General features: G+C 32.8%; 1 protein-coding gene across 1 annotated transcript in view; it reads right to left on the bottom strand.

The window, feature by feature from the left end:
- The window catches only part of LOC106457488 (teneurin-m-like), a 259,591-nt gene that overhangs the window by 155,963 nt on the left and 79,957 nt on the right, over positions 1-23,671 (bottom strand). Inside the window, exon 2 of the mRNA XM_022383443.1 lies at positions 4,626-4,840. Within this exon, the coding sequence (XP_022239151.1) occupies positions 4,626-4,824 (199 nt within the window). The 5' untranslated portion in view covers positions 4,825-4,840. The remainder of the gene's footprint in view (positions 1-4,625; positions 4,841-23,671) is intronic.

The following is a 23,671-nucleotide window of genomic DNA, read 5'->3' as shown; positions in this document are numbered from 1 at the left end:
TAAGAAAATAAATACTTTAACGTATATATATTATATATATATATATATATATAGTTGCAACTTCAGTTCTATCACATTTACCCGAATAGTTTCACTTATTTAACGAAATCTGTTTAATCATTTTGAGTAAAATTTGAAAAACTTGAGTTTTTCATTCTTTTATACATATATATATATATATATATGCGTGTAACATACTTGCATGTCATTTGCTTTCTTTAATCTTTAGTAACGATTTTGTGATTAGCATGATCCACTGAAATAATCCTTTTGGTGATTAAATATTTCCATGACAATACTGACATTCAGTAGTTTTTGGAAAACCAGCGGGTAATGTCTGGTTAACTGTACTATCATGATGACCTTATAACCCGAGTGCTTTCGAAAGGTGGACCTTTCTTTTTCAGGAGCAAACAGTTTGCCCATGAAGAAGAAAGGTCCACTTTTCGAAAACGCTCGGGTTATGGGTTTTTTATTTATTTCTATCAAGACTTCTTGAACTTACGTGTCTTTCTTACATTATGCCTCAATATTACTGCAATTTATAGCATGTTTTTTTATCGAATTCGAGGATATCTGTAGCATGGTGTTAATTAATGTAATTCAGAAAATCAACCGTTAGTGTATGGATTGCTCGGTGTGGTAATAATCAAAATGATTCTTTATTTATGTACTTTCTGACAATTTCCCACCTCTGAATAATGTATTATATACCTGTATGTATATGTGTTTCTGTGTGTGTTTTCCTATGGCTACACATTTTAAGTAAGTAGAATTTCCAAAGTATACTAAAACGCTTATAAATATTGATACATTCATTATCACAGATGTGATCTTCTAATGAAAATTAGGCTCGAATGTAAGTGATGTGAATCTACAAAAAATATACCATTGCTTGCAGATAAGTTTGTACGTGAAAGAAAATAAATTCTTAGCGGAGGTGAAAAATGTATTTCCTGGAACAATAACCAAAGAACAGTTATGAAACCTTTTCACGGCAAATTCTTTCCTAAAATGCAGTTCGTTGACTTTTACACATATTTATTTTCCACGCATTTATTTTCTTAATAATGTAACAAAACAGGATAGAATTCAACTTAATTTGTAAGGTCAGCTTAAGAATCGAATATTAAATCCTTTGTGAAGATTATCAAGTCTCAATCTCACTTATTTATTATTATATGCAGCATACAAAAATACTGGGTATTTTCTTCAACAAATTCTTGCGAACATCACATGATTCTAGATAATTATTTGTAACATAATAAAGAATAAATTCCTTTTTCCAGTTATCTAGATTTTTTTTTTCTTATGAGAAAAAAAAAGACATAAAAAGCCATTGTCTTTTTTCTCTTTTTTTTCCCTTCTCTATTTAACTTTCGTATAATTACAATCACATGTTTTCTTTCATTTTCTCTGAAATTCTAGAAAATAAAGAAATAACAGTGTGAAACATTAACAAAATATTTAGGCTTTATAACTGTTTGAAAGTAAAACACAGCTCAAAAAGACGTGTTTTTTTTTGTAAACACTTGCTATCTTTATAACTTTAATGCATTATTTTCATCCTTATACCACCAGAAGCAATTTTAACATGCTCTAACACATAGATCGAGAAACGTGTATTATGCCACCAAGGATTTCCTTTTTATAACAAACAAATGTTTCATCGAATAACTGATGAAACAAATTTCCATTACCTTAATTAAGTTTTTTTTTCATAATAGAACGAAGCGTATTTCAATTTCAGTCTATAATGAGACCGATAATTAGCAAATTTAATACAAAAAGGCAGTTTATCAGCATTCCGTAAGATGCCGAGCAAAAAAAAATAATTGTTTACTTGACACAATTAAATAATCCTTACTTCCCATATATGTTTTTGACGCTCACATACTTCAGGCGCTTGTGATATGTCAAAGCATTAGGAAATGATTGTAGAATAATAAATAAGTTGTTTCTTTTCAAAACTATTTAAACGGTATTTCTTTGTTTGTCTGTTATTAAGCAGAAAGCTACACAATGAACTATCTATGCTGTGCCCATCTCGGGTATCGATACCTAATTTTTATTAAAATGTTTCGCAATTTGTTCTTCAAATTTCATTTTTCATTATCGTGAATTTGTATGAAATAACTCTGAAATAATTTTAAAAAAAAGTAATGTATCCTCTAGTTTCTTGTACTCCAATTTTAAACATAAGTATTATAACTCATTATAATCTCGCAGTATAAACTACAATGTGAAAGTCTAATCGAGGGTGTACATTCATTAAGTTTAGGTTCTAAACGATGAATAAAGAAAAAGACACTTTTTAAACATTTTAACCATAACTCAATAGTTTTATTTATAATTAGCAATTCTGGCGTTTGTCTTCTTGATAAACTCTTTTTTACTTAAGATGTTAGGTATATGATATTCAATATTTCAAACATTTCCAGTTGTGCTTTGTTCCTAGTTTTAGGTGTAAGATATATTTGATTATTAGGTAAAACTTGGTATTAATACTATTTATTAATACTATTCCACTTAATCTTAATGGCAAACTTCAAGAATATTCTAGAATATGCAATTACCTAATTGGTTCTCATTTCTAAAATAATGAAACATGAAGCTATTCATGTTTCAATGATATTTCACCATAATACTATTTACCAATTCTTCAATTTAACATGATTCTTACATTATTTGGTTCTTAAAAGTCTAAAATATTTTGAACAATTCAGTTTAAGTTATCTCTTTGAATAAAATTAAAGCATTGTCTTGCTAAAAACTAAGAAAAATAAATGTATTTAGTATAAAATGAATCGACTAAAATTAAATGGTGAACAGTTTGTTAAAATACACGTACCACATTTTTATCAAGAAAAAAATATTGATGTAATGACATAATTTAGCATTTGTTTTTTGTTTTGTTTTTGGTTTATTTCTATAATGTTGTATATGCTTTAAATAGATAAAGGACGAATATATGCTCAGTTATATCTTATACAATACTCTGTATTTATGATGAAAGAAAATTTTACAAAATTAAAGGGAAATATGTATTTATATAAAATAGAGAAATCTATTGAAAATTAATCTTAACTTGTTAAATGATTTTGAAGTATCTTTGATTTTCAAACGTGAAAGAACAAAAAGAATGTATAGTGTAAGAGTATACTTTTTTGTGAAATGTGACAAGGAGAATAATCCCACTAAATCTTGGAAGAATCAAAATAAATTTTATAGTATTTATGGCTGACAACCAATTTCAAAATATTCCTTGGTAAGATGTGATGAAAGCAAGTAAAGCTAATGAACAAGCTGAATGAAACCTTTTTTTTTCAGTTCCTAATATTGCACCAATACGTTTTTCTTAAAATGAGTATTTCAAAGAGTAAACCAAACCTTAATATTGTGTATAAAACTGTTATGAATGAAACTTTAAAATAATGACTTATTCAACATAACTTGCTTAAAATAAATATTATAGATAGAATTGATTGATTTAAATATGTTATGAAAAACATAAAACAGATATTTAAAGAGAAAATGCAGTTCTCTTAGAATATATTATTGAATTTTTCTTCAAAGTATACCAGTTAAAAATATAATTTCAACATGTTTTGTCTGTAACTTACATAAATGTTCGGAGTTCTCAATTGTTCTTGATAATGAATCGAGTAACATTATTTTCAGTTACGAAGAAATGCAAAATTCATTTATGAAATGGTAGTTTCACGATATTCTTTTGTTAAACACGATAAGCAGCAGTAACTCACGTAAGAGTAAAGCACCGTGTCGATCCATTAAGAACCGGAAATAATCAGTAAAGCTAGATTCTTTTTAATAAAAATTAATATCAATAATGACAACTATATCGAATATAATTAGCAACTTCAATTCTGTTTCAATAATCTTAATTATTCTGTATTGTAGCGGAAAAGTTACGAAAATAAATTAAATATGTGTATGAAAAGAGTAACAAATGTGATATGCGCTGAACAATTTTTTTTTGTGTGTGTTTTTCCAACTGTTAAGTAAAGACAATCCTAACTCCACTTATTTTGTTGTACTTTCAGTTGAACTTTTCCTGACCACGTAGAGTTTTCATCACCGGTAAATTGCTAGACGCGGTATTTATTTTTTTTTAATTTAATTACGTTAGAAAATTGGTTGCTTTTCAGACAAATTCCTAATAACACATGTCTGTAATCTTATATCTCTTCTGAAAAGGGAATAGATTGAACCACTTGCCTTAAAATTGTAACTTATATATGGTGTTTTTACCGTTTCTACTATTTTCAACAATCTCTACAATAAAGGTTATTCCATGGTTATGGTTCCTGTTTCAAGTTGTTTTGAAAAAGTATTGATAAAATCTTAAGAATATTAGCTGGCATAATATATTTTCATTAAGAACTAATTTTAAATTACCACATAGGTAGCCTTTGAAACAGCATAATAGTTGCAGTGTTTTGATAAAAGCTTAAACGTGAATACTGACTCTAAGTTTTCGATTTAAAAATTAAATGTTGTAGTTTACAAATATGCCTAGACAACAAAATGTTTTTTTTTCATGTAAAGTAAAACACTATTGCTTGGAAGCACCCTTATAATGAAATATTATATTTAACACTTACCTTCTGACTGTAAAAAAGCTTCCTCGTACTGTTTCATTCTGCCAATACTTTTGTAAGTATTAAGGTGGAGTTCATCTTCTTCGTTTTCAGACGAGGTATACTGCGAGTCCGATTGATCACGTATTGTGTATTGTGATTCTAGATGAGCACGTGCTAGATTTCTAACTCTTGATATGTGTTGTGGTATTTCTCGGTCCATCTTGATAGGTAATGAGCTACAGATGAAAAGACAGAATAAATATTTAGGAAGAATAATCTGGACTCTGTGAAGTATTTCCGCTCAGGCTGACTAGGCCTAGGGCAGCAAAATGCTTGTGGCATCTTTTTCTTAACAAATCATTGAAGTAAATAAAAATATTTAGCCGACACAACACTAATCAGCAGTTGTTAACAATAGGATTTGCGATTCGCGACCCATCTCTTCCTGCCGCCTCTTACATCTTTGCTACTGCAAGTAACCTGCTGTTCTCGACCCCACTTACCTAAAAAAAGTTTTAGCTCTTGGTTGAGACTGTATCCAGCCCACGGAGCGCGTGTTTTCATTTCCGAATGGGACTAGGGGTATTAAAAGCTTTATTTAATACGTTACTATCAGAACTCGCAAGTAAATATATAAAATAAGAATCAAGAGTGTATAGTCATAGCTGGAAAAGGTGTCGTTTATTGATCATTTACGTAATTTAAATATATACCGTGTTTGTTTGTTTTTTCTTCATTGTGTTTGGTTCTAAGCCCTTGTACCCTTTCAGCGACTTACACTTCTTAAACACATACCTTGAGAACAGCAAGCAATTGCATCTTTTAAGATTTTCTAACAATAAATTATCTAAACGAGCAGAAGTATCCTCAAGATTATTTCAATGTTTATCAACAACAAAAAGGTAGTTAATCTTACGAAAATCAAAGATAATCATTAAAAAGAACTTAATAAGTAATGAATAATAAGTACCTAGTATTAAAATATGTAACCAAGTGTTAGATAACTATTTCTAATTCACTACTGTTCTCCATACATTCATGTTAGTACCATGACTTCTATATATGTGCGTATCTGTGAACAAGTTTTTATTCTATAGGTATAACAGCACTTTGTCCGGAACTGGCGATAACCTAATTTTTCATTAATTAGTGTCTACTGATTTATCAACTTTTGCAAGTAATACAGACATTGAGCTCCTGAGAAGATGCTTTGTTATAGTTATGTAACCAATACTATTGTGTGTGTGTGTGTCTGGTATACACTAAAATGATAGAATCTGCTTGTTACAGTTTTAGGATCATTAGGAAAACAGCCTCTGGGTAACATAGTTTTACGAATATAAGGGCTATCACTAAGTATGGTTCATTAATAATTAGATATACAAAACGTGTGCATTGTTATAGGCGGCGGAATCAAGGGTGCACTAGGGACATTTTTTTGTAAAATAGTAAAGTGCCTCCTTTCAAAAATAAAAAACTATAAGATTTAAAAAAGTCAGTAAAACAGCATGTATGGCTTAAGAAATGTAAGACAGGTTGTAGTTGCCAGCATTCTGACTGATTTGATTTACGTTGACGTTTCTTAATTTCTTTTGAAGCACATTGTGATATTAATTAAGAGCAAAAAAAAAAAAAACGCAAAAAAACAATGTATGTTTTTTGGCATACTGGAAGGTAGAATCTTTATTAAATTGACGGTTATATACGCTAACACTGTAGACACTGTACCTAAAGTAAGTTCATTTTTTTAAAGAAAAAAGGTATGGAAATAAGAGGAGGAAAGTAAATCGTAAATGAGGGATTATTTAAGATAAACAAATATTCCAATAGGACATGTTGACTGGCCCGTTGTTTCTATTTATACGCCCAGATTTGGTTTTATTTGTGTAAATACTCTCTCTTAAGTTCCTTTTTTATGTTTGTTTGTGCAGTTCTTAAGACTTATACATTTTCCAGTCATAATTACCATCACAGTTCCAGAAATGTCCAGCTACAATAGAGGACATTATGTTATCATGTTTTGTTCTATAAGTATTGTTTTTAATTTCTTTCTTGTTTGTTCTATGTGCATTTTACTGCAACTACAACTGATTTGATAAATTCTATCTTTATCTTCAATCCTTTTAGGGTCTTTGAGTGTTTGTAAATGGTTGACAGTTTTGTGTTGTGGAATGAACGCTACCTTATAACCCTTTAATCTGAATTCTTTAGCAAACCTTTTCCGAAATCATATGAAAAAAATGGCATACTAATGAACTTATTTTGAGATTCTTTTAATGGTGTTAATTCAGAGTACTTCATTTGTAGATGTTTGTCGTTTATTTTATGGAAAACTCTGTCAACAATTTTGGGTTACGGCAGGTTATATTAAAGTTTTTTGTAACTTGGAATCTTATAATGCTAAAAATAGGGTTTCGACACCTATGGTGGGCAGAGTACAAATAGCCCATTGTATAGCTTTGTGCTTAATTACAAACAAATATTGTAAGAATTTGTAAACAGTAGTGAAAACAAAAACAAAATTCAATTTCATCATCATATTTTAGAACTGCTCCGACACAAATTCAATTTCTTTATTTGTTGACATCCTTTCAACAGAAGATTCACCAGTTGTCAATGGTACTGTATATTCATACCAATTTCTTCGTCTTTATATTTTCTTAAACCCGCTAGAAGACAGAATGGAAACAGAATTTTCGGAACGTAATATGAAAATAAAAACTTATCACGAAGACCACAGGAAATGTACTGCAGGAACTATTACATTGTACTTTAAATGTTTTATGAGACACTTTTAAACTTTCATCAACTGAGATTTGTTATTCTAAGCCTGGGACTTATGCCTCCTAGTTTCACGTTAAAGTTATTTCACCCCATTATCGATATCAATTGATTTATACGAATGATAGCCAATTTATCCTTGACTATCGAAAATGTCTGTTTTAGCCAATAAACAAATTTCATTATTTTTTAGAGTTCTTATTTCATTTAACTATGAAAGAAAATTACAATTTGAAATTCTAACGCTATGACATAATTACAAAAAATAACTTTGTGTGATTAAAATTGGGTCAGAATAGGATCATCTGTCAAAATAAGTCGTCGTTGAAAACCTAAAAATTATTAGTACTTTCAAACACATGTAATAGAGTATATTGTATCCATGCAAAAACACTTAAATATTCTTGACCTTAGATTAATATTTGACTAAATTTTAAAGTTATTAAACACAAAATGTTTAAAATTAAGCATTTTATATATTTATTTCGTCAACTTAGAAATGTTTGTTAAACTTCAAAAAAATTTGAAAAACTTATCAAAAAGTAAGCCAGTAAGTTCCTAAGGAGTTAAAAGCACAAAAACAAAGTACACATTTTGAAAACAACGTAAAATAAAGAAAACTAGCAATTTAAATGCCAAGACTGTTTCAGAGCTAATGACAACGTTAGTGAAAAGTGCCCATTTGGTATCTTTATGGTTTTTCAGAGAGCAATTATGGGAAACGTAGAAACTAGAAACGCAAAGAAATCACTGCTGTGCACTCATCCACTTAATATAACGGGAGGAATCGAGACATATCAAAGATACTGTGGGACAGGACGCAATTTAAACCACCCTCAACTCACTTGGCTTTAAAGAATACAGCAGGAAAGAGATGAACGTGCTCACTTTTGATCCTTTTCAGTAATGATGTGAAATAGAAAAAGAAAGAAAGGAGAGAAGTAAAGGCATATTAAAAGAAAGTTTAACATGTTTTGTCAGCAAGACTTTGAACTTCAATGCGAAAGCATTTCTAGCATTATTAATTGATATCTAATGAGTGAAAATACTTTGTAAGGAGCATTTCGTCTTTTATTCATCTACTTATTGTACAACGAGAAGCTCATTCACCTCATACATTTCCTGCTATTCTGTTTACATGACTGTATGTGTCTGTTTCTATTTTTTATATATAGTTTAATTTGTGTTTTCTATACATTAATATGTTTTTAATGTAACATTAGACTATATGGAAACTTACTGATTTCCTTAGAAAGAAGGTATAAAATGTTATGAGGTAGCCAATAGTCAGTTCTAAAAATTATCAGATGCAAACAATAAAAAGCAAGGCCTCTTTGTTGCTTTGAGTGTAAACTATAAACAATAAGTAACTGGTGTGCTCTTATAAGTTGTGTTTCATGTATAGTAGCATAAGTCTATTTGGAACTTATTTTGCCCTTAGAGGTCACGTAGCGTATCCTAGCTACTCTGCGATGTTTGACAAAATCTAGAACCTAATTACTGTTAGCAAAATACCATTAAAGTTTATTCAACCCCACAGAGAAAGTATAATGACCCAGTGACTATCATGAGTGCATGCAATGAATTTTGTTCTTTGTGGTTTACTTCAATTCTTACTTTGACACCGTGAATTAAGGGAATACACGGGCTATAAAGAAATATGAAACTGGCATTGTCCAGTACATTATTTCAAACTTCTCAACTAAGCCGATTTATCACTTCAATTTTAATTGTGACGTGTGCAAAGAAAACTAACATAATTCACAGTATCAATGATTCCATAAACAGACTATAGGTAACTCGAATGCCAATCTGATGTGTAAATTAAGATCAAGATCTCATTCTAGGTCCTTTTTTTTATACAGATAGGAAGAGAATTTGCATGTTCATTCGAAGAGCTCCTGGTTTTATCATACATTATTCAATATACAAAAAACTACTGGAGCAAATGACAGTCCAGTCAAAAGAATAAAACTAGTTGAAATAAAGAGAAAATCTAATTTGATCTCACTAATAAGGGGGAATATTTAGCAGCCAAGACAGTCAGTCAGCGCATTTGAAAACAGGAGCATAGCCTAAACTGTAGCAACATGTGCCTACTCCTTGGCATTTTCTTCTACAACGCCTAGATACAGAGTAGCAAGACAACTTTGTAAATGCATATGATATACTCTTGGAATTCAGAATTAGACAGAATGCTCTATTAAACCATGCTCCATCTTTCCGTGAATGTGTAGTTAACCAATGGGAAAGAGAATTATATCAAATAATGATACTTGTAGAGCCCCTCTTTTTTTCTTAACATGATGAGACTTATTAGGGGCACGTAAAAAATTTGAGGAATATTTCTTGTTAAACAGCCCAACACATTTTTTTACCTCCATCACTTTTTCCAGGAATGAACAAGTTGCCAATTCGACAAGAAAAAGATTGGTTGCCACCACCACTAGAGAAAAACAAACTGATTGCATTACGAGAGAGAGTCCAGTTGACTTTACCAACAGAGTAAGTATCCGCTTACAAATATTGCACACAAACAAGTCACTATCCTTTTAAATAGTGTATCTTTTTTTCGTCCACCGGTAGAACAGCGGTAAGATTTAGGATTTATAATGCTACAATCAGGGGGTTCGATTCCCCTCTGTGGACATAGCATATAGCCCACTGTGGTTTTGCTATAAGAAAAACACAAACACACAGTATCTTTTTATTTTTCAACGCCATATCTATAGTTGTAGTGGTAATATCGCTAGTCTTCTGGTAATCGAATGTTCCAGCCACTATTTAATGGAAGTTTACACTTGGCTTACTTTATATAAAAACGGTTATTGTTACACGTCAGGTAATCGATTATTCCAGCCATTATTTAATGGAAGTTTACACTTGGCTTACTTTATATAACAACGGTTATTGTTACACGTCAGGTAATCGATTATTCCAGCCATTATTTAATGGAAGTTTACACTTGGCTTACTTTATATAAAAACGATTATTGCTACACGTCAGGTAATCGATTATTCCAGCCATTATTTAATGGAAGTTTACACTTGGCTTACTTTATATAAAAACTGTTATTGTTACACGTCAAGTGTAAACTTCCATTAAATAATGGCTGGAATAATCGATTACCTGACTTACTTTATATACTTTATTTTGGAATAAGAAGTACTTCTCAATTTCAAGTTTAGGTAACGTAGATTATCCGTAAGGTGATTATAGTTCGATTATCTAGATTAATCATTATTGTTTTAATATTATCTTATGGCACTTATTTTTTGAGATTAGATATCTAATAGCAGAGAAAAATAAAAATGGGTGGAAACAAAATAGCCACATACCATCTGAAACCAGTAAATGGTAATAAGGTAATATAATAATAATTGTTAATTTTCACGATTTTTTTAAACGCCGTGAAATACTTTTCCATTTTTCATCAGTATAAGTATTATCCGTTATAATATTGAAACATCTTCATGATATTAATGGAAATAGTCATTTTGAGCTATGGCATATATTGTAATACTGCTTGTTATTTGGTTGGAGCTAGTTGAACATTCTACTGTATCAAGTATATAGAATAAGATTAATGTATTCAGGTACAATATGAATAAAACATCTAAAGACTCTTAGCGGAACACCCTGTCTGTCTTCTTTAAGTTACAGCCTGTGGTGTAAGTTAATCATGTCAGTTGCTGTCTGTCGTTCAAGAATAAAATTCATTACGTTGTCATGGAATCCAATCACAAGTGTTTTACTTCTTCCAGCTACTGTGTTATGTTAAAATTTGTTTTCAAACTTTTATTATTTCTGTTAATTTAAATTGAGAATAACGCGATACAATTCACTTTTCTTTAAAACTCATAAAATTTTGTGACAGGCATACATCCAATGGTAACTTTCTCACAAAGACTGCTAATTAACTACATTTTAGAGACACAACAAGAAGTTGAGTAGCATTGCCGTCACGTTAGGTATCAAAATATATGATACTACTTAACAGAAAATTTTGCTTTGGTAAAATACATATTCCTTATGTTGATTTCCGATTTTCAGAATATTATTTGATTGTTCTCAAAAACAAAAGAAAATATAAGCTTCTGATTTCTGTGTGGCTCCAGTTACATTCTGGTTTGTTTTACCTATCGTGTTTGATTAAGTATCTAGATTTAGGTGTGTGAAAGATAAACACAACACTCGAACGAAGTGACACTACTTGCACGACTGAATTACATATATTAACATGCACATCACGAGCCAGGGAGACGGTGTTTTGTTTTTGTTTGTTTGTTGTTGTTTTTTGTGACGAAAAAACTACCCCATTGCAGCATTTGTGGTACTGTTATGAAAACTTGTATTGGTCACAAAGGATACGTTTGGCACACTATGTAGACCGGTGACAGACTACATAGTCCTGTTAAAGGCACTAAAGTCTCGATATAAAATGTTACTTATGGGGAAGTTAACTTGTAAATACAAGCGTCCAAAATGAAGTTCGTGAGTAAAATACAGTCGCTGTGGATGTTCTTGTGATGATTTGTTACTAAATACAAATTTACATCGTAAACGTGAGGTAAGAAACGAATTGCAAGTGAAACACCGATTGTGCTACGAACAAGAGAAGTAAAAAGAAGTAATGATTTTGATGAGAATGAAATTGAATTTCAGGATTGTAGTTATGCTAATCAATATCTGGATGATGTTGATGATGGTACAACTGAAGTTCAGGAGCGTTCAGAATCCCTTTAAAAGCACTTTGGTAAACATAGTTGCTGAATCAACTTCACAATTACAACTAAAGCGGCTTTGGCAAAATTCAACATCATTCTTATGGACAACAAGGAAATTTCCACTTATCCAACTGATGCGAAGGTTAAGTCGTTCGTTTCTCAGTTGAAGAGTAAACATAAAATGCAAAACAATATGAGAGTACAAAGCATCACTCAATACTATTGATTAAGTCATTTATCTTTGTTTACTACCAGGTTTTGTACAGTCTGTTACTGTGCATTCAATCGCTTGTAGTTTCTTCATTTGTTTTTGAAAATCAAAAACAAATACACATATTTATTTCTCTTAATTATTTAAACCCTAAGAACGCCTCTTTGGACTTTTCCGCATTGACACGTTTCATGCCATACTAAAGAACGTTACCTTGACTCGTGAATGATGTGTTATATATCTGAAGGTATTAATTGTAGTTATGCGGCATTTAAAGGCACCCAAAATATTTATCTCAGTCTTAGGCGTATGAGTTCCACTCTTTTACGATGAGATATTTTCAAAACTTTTTTACACCTTATGCCAGACTATCTGAAAATAAGTGTCCTGCAAATAGATTTTTGTTCTCTGTCTGTCATATTCATTTGCAGGGCTGATTTTAGTTATATGTTGTTAATCACTAACCGGTACTGTGTCCACCACAGGTATCGAAACCCGACTTTTAGCGTTGTAAGTACGCAGACTTACCGCCGAGTCACTGGAGAGCATATTAGCCGTCATAGTTGTAGGGCTGATCACACGAGTGTACTGAGGCACTCCAAGTTTCATTTAAATTAGAGCTGCTTCAATGAAAAACAAAAACAAAAATAAATCCTACCTTAATCAATTTCTCCGGGCAAGTAATATAAGTATTATAGTAGACAGCTATAACGAAGTTACAAAATAAATTAAGTTGAGCCTTATTACTAAGAATGTATTAATGCTAGGACAATCATACTTGTGCAAATGAGAAACTTGATTATCCAGATACAGTCATTAAAGATATCTCCATCGAATTCATAAATATGAGACGAATATATATATATCATTAGATGCTCATATGGAATATTCAAAAAACCGGTAATGATAGAGAAAATATGTAGATTTTAGTTTCAAATGCGTCATACGTTTTGCAGAGGCCTATAGTTTAGATATAATCGGTTGTTTATATAGAAATATGTGTGTGTGTGTGTGTGTGTGTGTGGAAGCTAACCTGTAAATGCAAGCGTCTTAAATTACCTTCGTGTGGAAAACGCAGTCGCTGTGGATGTTCTTGTGGGGTTTTGTCACCAAATACAAAGTTACGTCGTTATTTTAGTTTCAAGTGCGTCATACGTTTTGTAGAGGCCTATAGTTTAGAAGGAATTGGTTGTTTGTATTGCTATATATATACACACATTTTGTGGCTATAGCAATTTGAATGTTTTGGTAAAAATTAAAAGAGGACCGCTATACAACAAACCAATTCTTAAAGAAGTACACTTTAATCGATACGACGATCTCCAGGGTGTCCGAAATACCTGGAACCATATGTTGTCTTTGTAATTCGAAACAAGTTTGGATTAATAGAAGGATTAACTCTAACTTATCGTGCTTTGACAGCGTCATAATCACCTTTATATCCGAAATTAAGAAAAGCTGCAAGTCACCTATGGTTCTAGACTGTGATATTAAGAACAGCTATGATTCTTAGTAGGCTTATTGGATCTTTTATCTTTGATAAAGTCGGAACAATAGAAGGTATATGTTAGTTAATACTTTTAAGTTACGTTTTGCTTGCATATATTATATTTAACATGTGAAAGAGTGCCAGAAGCAGGATATATATATATATATATATACAATATTAGAAATAATTATAGAAACCGTCAAAAAACAAAGTTTTAAAAGACAAAAACTAGAAAAATGCCAACCCTTTATCATATGTTGATAACTGACTTGCCATCCAACCAATCAAACGTTTCCCACTTAGTTCAAACCTTATAAAATAACAGACAGTTATACTAAGCCTGGTAGTATCAGTACGTACCCAGTCATACCTCTCATGACTAAAATACTGCATGACACAAACACGAAGAAGTCAAATATAAGTGCTCAGAGGTTCTCAAATTCAGAGAGTAACGTTGCTTTGCCTCTTTTAAAAATAAATGATTTTGTAATAAATCCTAGTGTGAAAGTAAAATAGTTTGCTCTTTTTTACTGTCGTAAGACAAGGCAACGGGTAAACTTTGCAAAGAAGCATCTTGTATGTTTTCTTTGAATCTGATAGGAAACTTAAAGGAAAAGCTTGTTGTTGTTTTTTCCACAAACAACTTGTTTCTTTTCGCAAATAGTTTCTGGTATTTGAGTTTGTGTGAAAAATCTCACATTCACTTAAAATATTTACTACTTTTGCCAGTCTACTTGAGTTGTATATTCTCTTTTTTTTCAAATCACGAAGTTTTACTTGGAAATGGAGTTCTACTTTTCGACACGTAATAACAAGTTATGTTTTAAGCTAGGCAAAACTATAGAACAATTTTTTATACTTACAAGGTTTGTTTGTTATAATCGTGGATTCATTATTGTCCGTCTAGGTACAAAAAAAACACTGTTTCGTTCAACTTTTCTTCATTTTTTCATATACTTTTTTAAACGATTTACTGTTGCTAAGTTTAATACAGAGTTGTACGAAATAAGTTTCAGTATAAACGTATAGGAAGTGGGAGAACCCTACCACCTACAGCTTTACCAGTTGGTACAGGTGTATAGTAGCAAATGCAGAACACAGATATGGGAAAACGGCCACAGTTAGGGCTGCTATGTATGCAGAGGTACTGTTATTCCCTGTACTACATACACACATGCACTCCAATGTTCCTGGGCTTGATCTGATCAGCATCAAATACCTTTCCTGTGTAACCTCGTTTCACTGGTTGCACGGGGAAATGTGATTGATAATTTCTACAGAACATTAGTTAGACACAACCAGAGATCTGTTTCTCCACTCATGTGTGCTGCATTTCCATTCACCAGAATGAAGTTGGTATCCACTGTTTAGAGAAATGGTCTTGAAGGGTCTGATATACTGTGAGATCTACCACTATATTGGCCACCCAGACATACGATCTAACACAGATGTAATCTCACAGGTACACATTAAGCTTCCCCCAGCCCAGAGAGAACTTGGTTGACCACCAAGGCTTTTGGTGCAAGCTATTTGTAACTCTCCTCCCAGTTAGTAGCTAATCTCGACGTAGGTCCTATTGGTTTCTGGAACCGTACCTGCAGCATTTACCATTTGCTGTTGGTTCTCTTAAACCTATTGATCAATTGATCAAAACTGATAGCTTTGTCCACTGTGCTGCTTCGTTTAGTATGAGTACCCCTTCTGAAACATTTGTTGAAATTGATAGCATTGCCTAACCTGCTTCTAAGCATAGTAGAGGCAGTTCACTTGAATGCAACCAAATTTACCACACTCAAAGTATCTGCACTGTTTCTTCCATTCAGAACTACATCCAAACGAAGGCGTCGTTGACATAGGCTGTAGCATGAAAACCATGGGAAGAACAGGATAGCCATGCCTATTCACTGAAAACCAGTGTGGTAACGTCACAGCACTGGGATGTGTAGGTGGCTTGTTACCTCTTAGCATGATTCAAGCTTGGTATATTGGAGGTATTTGAGTAAGATGGTCTATTCAAAGTATAGACACTGCATGCTTCTTCCCTTCTCTTGCAAATAGTTCAAAGTAACCACTTTGTACCTGGTCATGATGAAAACTTATTCTTTGCAATCTGCAGAAGCAAATGCAGGGTATGCTTTACTGTAGAGAAAGTAAAGATTTTCTGCATAAATATCATACTCTCAGTGATGCCTCTCTTTAAAGACTTACACTTAACCCAAAGGATTACTTCATTTTCCACTGGGTCAAATTGCTACAATTCAGTCACTACTATATCTAAGTCTTCCAGTTGTGTCTCACTCGAGTGTTTGATGAAGTCCAGGGCTGGACCAATCAAGCTAAGGATCAGACATTGAACTGTCTGCTTCTGAAACTAATCGTTCCAAGAAGTTAACTGCCTGGAATACTTTAGGAATAGGTCTAGGTCTTTTTCCACCATACCTCTGAATATCTAGTAAAATCTGCTTTGCTTCATTCATAGGAACCTGTTTTGTGGTTAAAGCTTCTTATTTGCGGGTTTCCCCCAATACCTGGTTAGGAAACTGCTAATGTTGCACATATTCATTATGCATACTCAGAGTTTAGGACGAGTATTCAATACCTGATTCAGTGCAGCAAAGAAATGAGTTGCTCTGAACACCTCAATCATCAGCTCTGCAGAACCCCTGGTTTCATTGTGGTTCATGATCACCTTGGTAAGATACCTCTCATCTTTGAAAAGCTCTCGACTTCTTCCCGGTTCATGGTTTTCTCTAGTTATAGTTCACTATCTCACCTGCTGAAGAAACATCTCTAACTGATGCACTTTCAGTCCTTCTCAGGCAGTCTTGAGTGGCCTTAACCAGAATATGTGGTTGTGCTACTTTATTTGGTGATGTCCTAGAGTTCTGTACATAGTACCTCATATGGTCTCAGGCTCATCAGATGCCATTAAACTTCATCTGTGATTCCTTTACAATGAGATAGATTATCAGGGGTAACGTCCAATCTGCCGCTTGGATGATCTCAATGTTGACTGATCTCCCTGAGCTTGCAGCCACAGAGAGATTGAAGATATGGACCTTTGCAAAATCATCAGATGTCTAACATCAATAAAGAAATTCTCCTAGACCAGGCAACTATCTTATACTAACGTATTTCTTGAACTAACTCTTAATCTTAGTCACGAGTACTTCTACTTGCTGAAACTGCCATTCCTTAAATAAAAAGCACTTCTTTAAACTCGATACACAAGAGTTCAAGTAAAATCAATACACATTTTAACAAAAAATAGAAACTGTTATAATACTATTCTGTGGTAATGGCACCAACATTTTCTCTTTCCTACCTACTCTGTGATACTTTCAGTTAAACCAATTTCTCAAAACAGTAAATTATATAGGTCTGATATATAATGGAAGATTCAGCGAGATATACAGGAAAGTAATACTGAATTCTGCTATAGCTAACTGAATCTATGCTAATAAATAAATGGATAGCACATAAAGTGTGATGCACAATGAAAACATTATTTATTTAGCATAATAAAAATCAACAGCCTGTGTACTTCACTTTACAGACGATGGGCAGTCACTTTACCAGAGTTGTGAAGTAATCAAGTTGGTTATACTCCCTCAATACTTATTTCAAAGCTGGCTAATTAGCTCAAGATCCATAGTTTCTACATTTCAAGCTATTTAGTATGACCTGATAACAGGAGACATGTCTAGAATTACTAGCGCTACCCACATTACTATTAAGTTCCATTGAAACATAAGAGAGGTTGTAACCTCGATTTATCATCTGACCACCAATTGGAGAACACTGCTATTGACCTTCGTGCATATAGTGCAGCTTTAAATCTACACTGGCCTTAGATAGATTATGTGTAATCCCTAAATAAAGGTAATGATAAAGCACAAAGGTAGCTTGAAATTGAAGTAACTTAATGACACCTCACCATGTATTACGCACTGCACATTACTTCTATAAATACTTAACGACTTTCTCAACCATGTATTATGCACAAGCTACACATACCTATTGTAAACCAAAATGCTCGAAACAATATATATGAAATAAGAAGGTAGAAAGCGAATGGTATACCTGCATCCACACGGGATACAAAAATGCATTTCAAATATATATAACTTTAATGATGAAAACTGGTGACTTAAGAAAAATATTTAATATAATACTCTAATATATGGCTTCTACAGTTAATTATCTACGAGTAGAAAAAGTACAAGTTGTAATTATAATATTTCCATCTTTACAGACAACAATTAATAATAAAAATGAAAGGTAAACCTATATCTGTAATATCTAAATAACATATTTCATATAATGCAATTAATTAGAAACAATATTCTAAATGCATGTAAAGGTAGTTATATGAACTTACCCTTTAAGAAAAAACTTTTTATAGAGAGCTGGGTATGGTATGTTAAAATTATTTTGAATATGTAAAACAGCAAATCATGCAATAGTCACAGCCATATAAAGTTGTAGTAGAACACAATGTATCAAACTACAGTTTGACAGTGTTTGGCTTTCATAGGCAGTCTGATGGTATCGAAAACAGATAACATTTGGAAAAGGTATGTAACAGCCATTTTCGGTGCATAATATTCATACAGGTCATAAGCATGTGTTCAGATTGTGGATGGAGAGTTTCCAATACGAGTTTATCACTTGTGCTTAATGGTACTGAAAAACAAAAGAGTATGGATCAACTTGGGGAACCAATTCCTTCCAAACGGGGACCTCCAGCAAGTTGTACCCTAGTGTGGAGTCTTAAAACAGGTGAAACTCCATCAACACAAATGTCAATGGCAAAAACCATCCATATGGAAAGTGACAGAAATCACGTGTACACAAGCTGCTTCCACAACATATATTTTCAGCAATGACATACCTCAAACAGATAGAAAATTAAACGAGTATCCATGCTATATGAAGAAATACTGGTCAAATTACCGGATCTAGCACCTGTGGATTTTTGTGTGATTGGAATGATGAAACGGGCACTGGGAAATGTCATCTTCTTACACTAGCGTGATTATGTAAAACAGTAATATTGAGAGGTGTGCTTTGAACATAAAACCCTTATGATGAAGACTTTTCAATGGAAACTATGTTATTGGGCCACTGTCAATATACTTTGTTAAGCACAATATACACAATGGGCTATCTGTTCTAAAACGTTTAAATTTAAATTCATTCGTTTTTTAAGCAAGGAATGGATTGGTATTATATTTGCAACAAACAGGTAACTATTTCTGCCTTTGAAAAAGCAACCTATATTTTACTGCCCAGTAATAACGTTAGGATCCAAGACAAAGATTCTAGCAGACTTTCAACGTGAAAGAATATGTTGCAAAAGAGTGTGCAACGTGTGAACTACCATGCTGTCAATCGACGGCGCTGCCCAAAATCATAACCACAATTAACTTAGCCGGGTAGTTATGGATAATCTTTTATTCTGACCATTGAATGGATGGATATTTCATCCACACTTCAATCCACGCTGGATGTCATAGGCTATAGCCTCAATAAGATTAGTATATAAGCTGTGTCAGCAAAAAGTGTGAGAATCAGCTATTTCGACATACTTATGGATGAGTCGTATGCTTCAGATATCGAGCAATGATGATGACTATCGTACTTTATATAGTACATATAATATGATACATATTGCCAAGGCTGAGAACAGGATATATTAGGAAAAGCATTAATACTAACAAATTAAGTCTGCTCAAGTAGTATCAAATGAGCGATATTAATATTTCAAAACAGTGTGCTCCATCTACATTTACAACAGAAAGTGTATGTTGTACAAGGATAGTAAAGATTGTGTTAGCTTACTTATCCTGCAATTAATTTGTTACCATTCAGTGAAACTAAAACATTTAAGACATCTTGTATTTATAGCTAGGGCACACTGTCACTCTATCCATGCTTATCATTTATGTAACCCATGTATGTAAACCTTGCACAGTTTTGTGTTCTTCCACCACATTAAAGTGTACATATTTAAAGTTCAAGAAACTACACCTTTTATCAACAAGATTAATGGTGATAAAATACTTTTTCCTTATGTTAATAAGTGATAATAAATCACTAACTCTAACGTATATTCCTATTATTGTTATAGAACTCAGGTATATATATATATATATACTTGTGACAAACTTTTGTTCTATGTGATAAAGTTAAATACGATTGAGCTCGTACGTTATATATCTTGGAGTACAATAATTCGTAAGAGATAAAATACTGTGATTCATATTTCCAAAATTATTTACATTTCTATCGTACAAAAGATTAAACTTACAATTAATAGCAGTCGACTGCTATTAGACCAGATTGATATGTAGTATGCCAAAAATTTAAAAGAAAAAAGATAGATACTCTATTTTTCTTTAAATATACTTATCTTTCGATGGTTTACTGGAAAACTTCAGGGTTCATAATGTTTGAGTCCCCCGGTGTGACAGCAATAAGTCTACGGATGTACAATGCTAAAATCAGAGGTTCGATTCCTCTCGGTGGACGCAGTAGATGCCCCGTTGTGGCTTTGCTTTGAAAAACACACCCACACGCACACCGTGGGGGAACAGCGCAGGTAGCCGCCTATTGTGTAGCTTTGCGATGAAAGGAACTATATGCATTCCTTTGTACATTAGCCTCTCGGTTAAGCATGTAAAATAGCCTTAAGAGTAAAGAATAAAGCAGTATAAGGCCCAGTCGACTGAGATAAGTCACATATATATTCAGGTATGTATCACATTATTTATTTTTTGTATGAAAGAACGGCATACTCGCTACTGTTGTAGGTAGGCTGGTTGTAGCCTGGTGGTTAACATGCTCGAAACGCGCTCCACAATTTGGTGGGGGGGGGGGGGCATTCGAGTTTTATAGTGCCAGTCAAATTCTACTATCTGGTCAGACAAGAACAGCCCAAGAGTTGGCGATGGGTGAGTTTGATGAACTGCTTTTCGTCTAGTCTATCATTTAATAATTAAGGTCGGCTAGTCTTTCAATAGGTTTGCACACAAATTCTGTAACCAAGGAACAAACTACTGTAATCTTGTTTTTTTTAGTGAGATGTGCAAAGCTCGTATGTGTGGTATAGCTATATGATCAGGGAGCAATAGTCACAATCTTAAACATTTTAATATTGGATATATATTTCCTGAACCTGTAATCACAAGTTATAAAACTTGTTTTTAATGTGCTGCAGGAATTACTGCATATTAGTCTCATCAAAATCAGGATTCATTTTAAAAACATTTATATCGTTTCAAACTTATCTGTTTCTATTCTGGTCTTGATTTTTGATTTTAAAGATAAGAACACACACAAAACGAATCAAAATTAACCATGCCACGATTAAACATCCACGATGTTATAAAAATCTACACATATATTGCACAAACCAAAGTATCCTAGTAAAGCGTGCCAAATAAAACTTACATAAAACGTACACTGAATTGTAATCAATCATTTAGTAACAAAAGTTATTAAGTTCGTGTAAGCTCCACAAAATAAAGAGTGAAAGTTACCATTATCACTTCTTGTTTAAACGCTATCGTATAGATAAGAGCTTGTATGAGCTATTCAACGGAACGTTGATAATTTAACAGCTAAAGTAAAACCAAGGGAATATGTGATTACATTACTGATGGGAAGAAAGTTAGGGCGTTATAAACAACTCCCTGGCTTATTTAAATCATTTTCATTCTTTCCACTAGTTAAAACGAGATGAAAAATAAATAAGCACGTTGTGATTTATGTAAGCATAATCTTTTTTGTTTTTCATATTTCGACAGCATAGTGGCCTTCACAAAATTAGTTTCTGTATTGTTTGTGTGTTTGTTTTGTTTTGAATTTATGCACAAAGCTACACAAAGGGCTATCTGTGCTCTGCCCATCACGGGTATCGAAACCCAGTTTCTAGCGTTGTAAGTCCGCAGACATACCGCTGTGCCACTGGGGGGCAGTTTCTGTATAAACACATACATGGTGAGGAAACCATACAACTTACATATAGCTATGTCAATTGGTATGTGAATATAAAAAAATTACGAGGAGGGAAACATTTATGTAAAAACGATCATAGATATTTTTATCCTATTTAATTTTCATATCTATAATAGGTGTGTTTTTATTTCATCGTGTCGGATTTTATTTTTATCATAAGTGGGTTTTATCTCATTTTAATAACATATTAGTATAAATGCAAGTCATACCATATTGGTCAGAATACCCAAGTCTATTTCAACAACTTATTTCAGACGAGGTAGGGTTTGGAGGACAACAGCACAAAGCACATTTTCAATGGTTTGTATCGCGTGTTGTTAAATATTACTCATTGCCGAAGTATTGACACTAGGTATTTGTACCAATCTCACTAATCGGGGAGTTAATAAATGAGTTTTCACATTAAACTCGCAATGATAACTGCAATTCGTACTGACGTCACGTGATAAGCAAATACGGTTTCAAGGACACCTTTTAGAGCCACCTATCTTATTGTTTCATCAGTGTTTGTTCCGGATATGTTTTATACCCAAGTGACAAAACTGTGTGTTGTATGGTACTTCCCATCACCTACACGTTTATACACAACTTAATTATGTGGCATCCCTGTATAACTTGAAACTTCCAACTCCTTGTACATTCTGAACAATAACGGCTTCTTTAATCAGTCCATAAACGCAATCGTTGCAAACAATATAAATTATTAAGTTCTTAGAAATTTCAAAACTGACTAAATATCCTTCAGATTGCCTAACTACTTTTTTTCCCTAAAAATCTTCTTTTTTGTTTTTGCTGTTTCTTTTGGCTAGAATTCAAAGTATATTTTCTAAACACGAGAAATCTGAAACACAAATGCGTAGAAAGTACTTATAAAGATATTTTCTACTAAATGCATGTTTGGTCTTTAAATGTTTTAAAGAATATTTCTATGATGTTAATCCTATGCACTATGCCTTACATTACAACATTCCACAATATATTGAATTATGAAACATTTATATCACTATTCTTACCACATTAAACCAGGAAGCACCAATTAATTTGTGGTAAAATATTCTAGAAAGTTAAGTGTAATTGTAGAAAGTATTGGTGCATGCCATGAGCAGGACTTGGCATATAATAGTCACACCGAAGCAAATTCTGCTGAAAGTATTCGAAGAATTGTTTACACAATAGCTCCATATATATATATATATACATATATCAATTAAATTGTTTACACAATAGCTCCATATATATATACATATATCAATTAAAGTCAAAACAGGAATCTCTGATGAAGAAAGATCCACCTTTCGAATGCGCTCGGGTTACAGGACTTTTTTGTCAAATATATATATCTATATAAATATAATAATACTGTCTGTTGTATGTCCACGTAACTACTTCACAGGGTGTGGATGGATCTTCACCCAAACTGGTATGGATGTTCATTAGGTCCATGTGAGGAGGGTACATACAAATTTGCAGTTTTGAATTTTTCGTTTTGCGGTTTTAATGGGCGTTTTTGCGTTTTTTACTACCACTTCGCCCCCTATTGATGGATGGTTTGTTGGGTCCATGCAGAGATACAAGCAAATTTGCAGTTTTACATTTTTCGTTTTGCAGTTTTAATGGGCGTTTTTGCGTTTTTTACTACCACTTCGCCCCCTATTGATGGATGGTCACCCAAACTGGTATGGATGTTCATTAGGTCCATGTGAGGAGGGTACATACAAATTTGCAGTTTTGAATTTTTCGTTTTGCAGTTTTAATGGGCGTTTTTGCGTTTTTTACTACCACTTCGCCCCCTATTGATGGATCTTCACCAAATTTGGCATGGATGTTCATTAGGTCC

This window comes from Limulus polyphemus, unplaced genomic scaffold (genome assembly GCF_000517525.1).
Source record: "Limulus polyphemus unplaced genomic scaffold, Limulus_polyphemus-2.1.2 Scaffold337, whole genome shotgun sequence".
Lineage (NCBI taxonomy): Eukaryota > Metazoa > Arthropoda > Merostomata > Xiphosura > Limulidae > Limulus > Limulus polyphemus.
The sequence above is the reverse complement of the archived record's forward strand: the minus strand, read 5'-3'. Positions and strand labels throughout refer to the sequence as shown.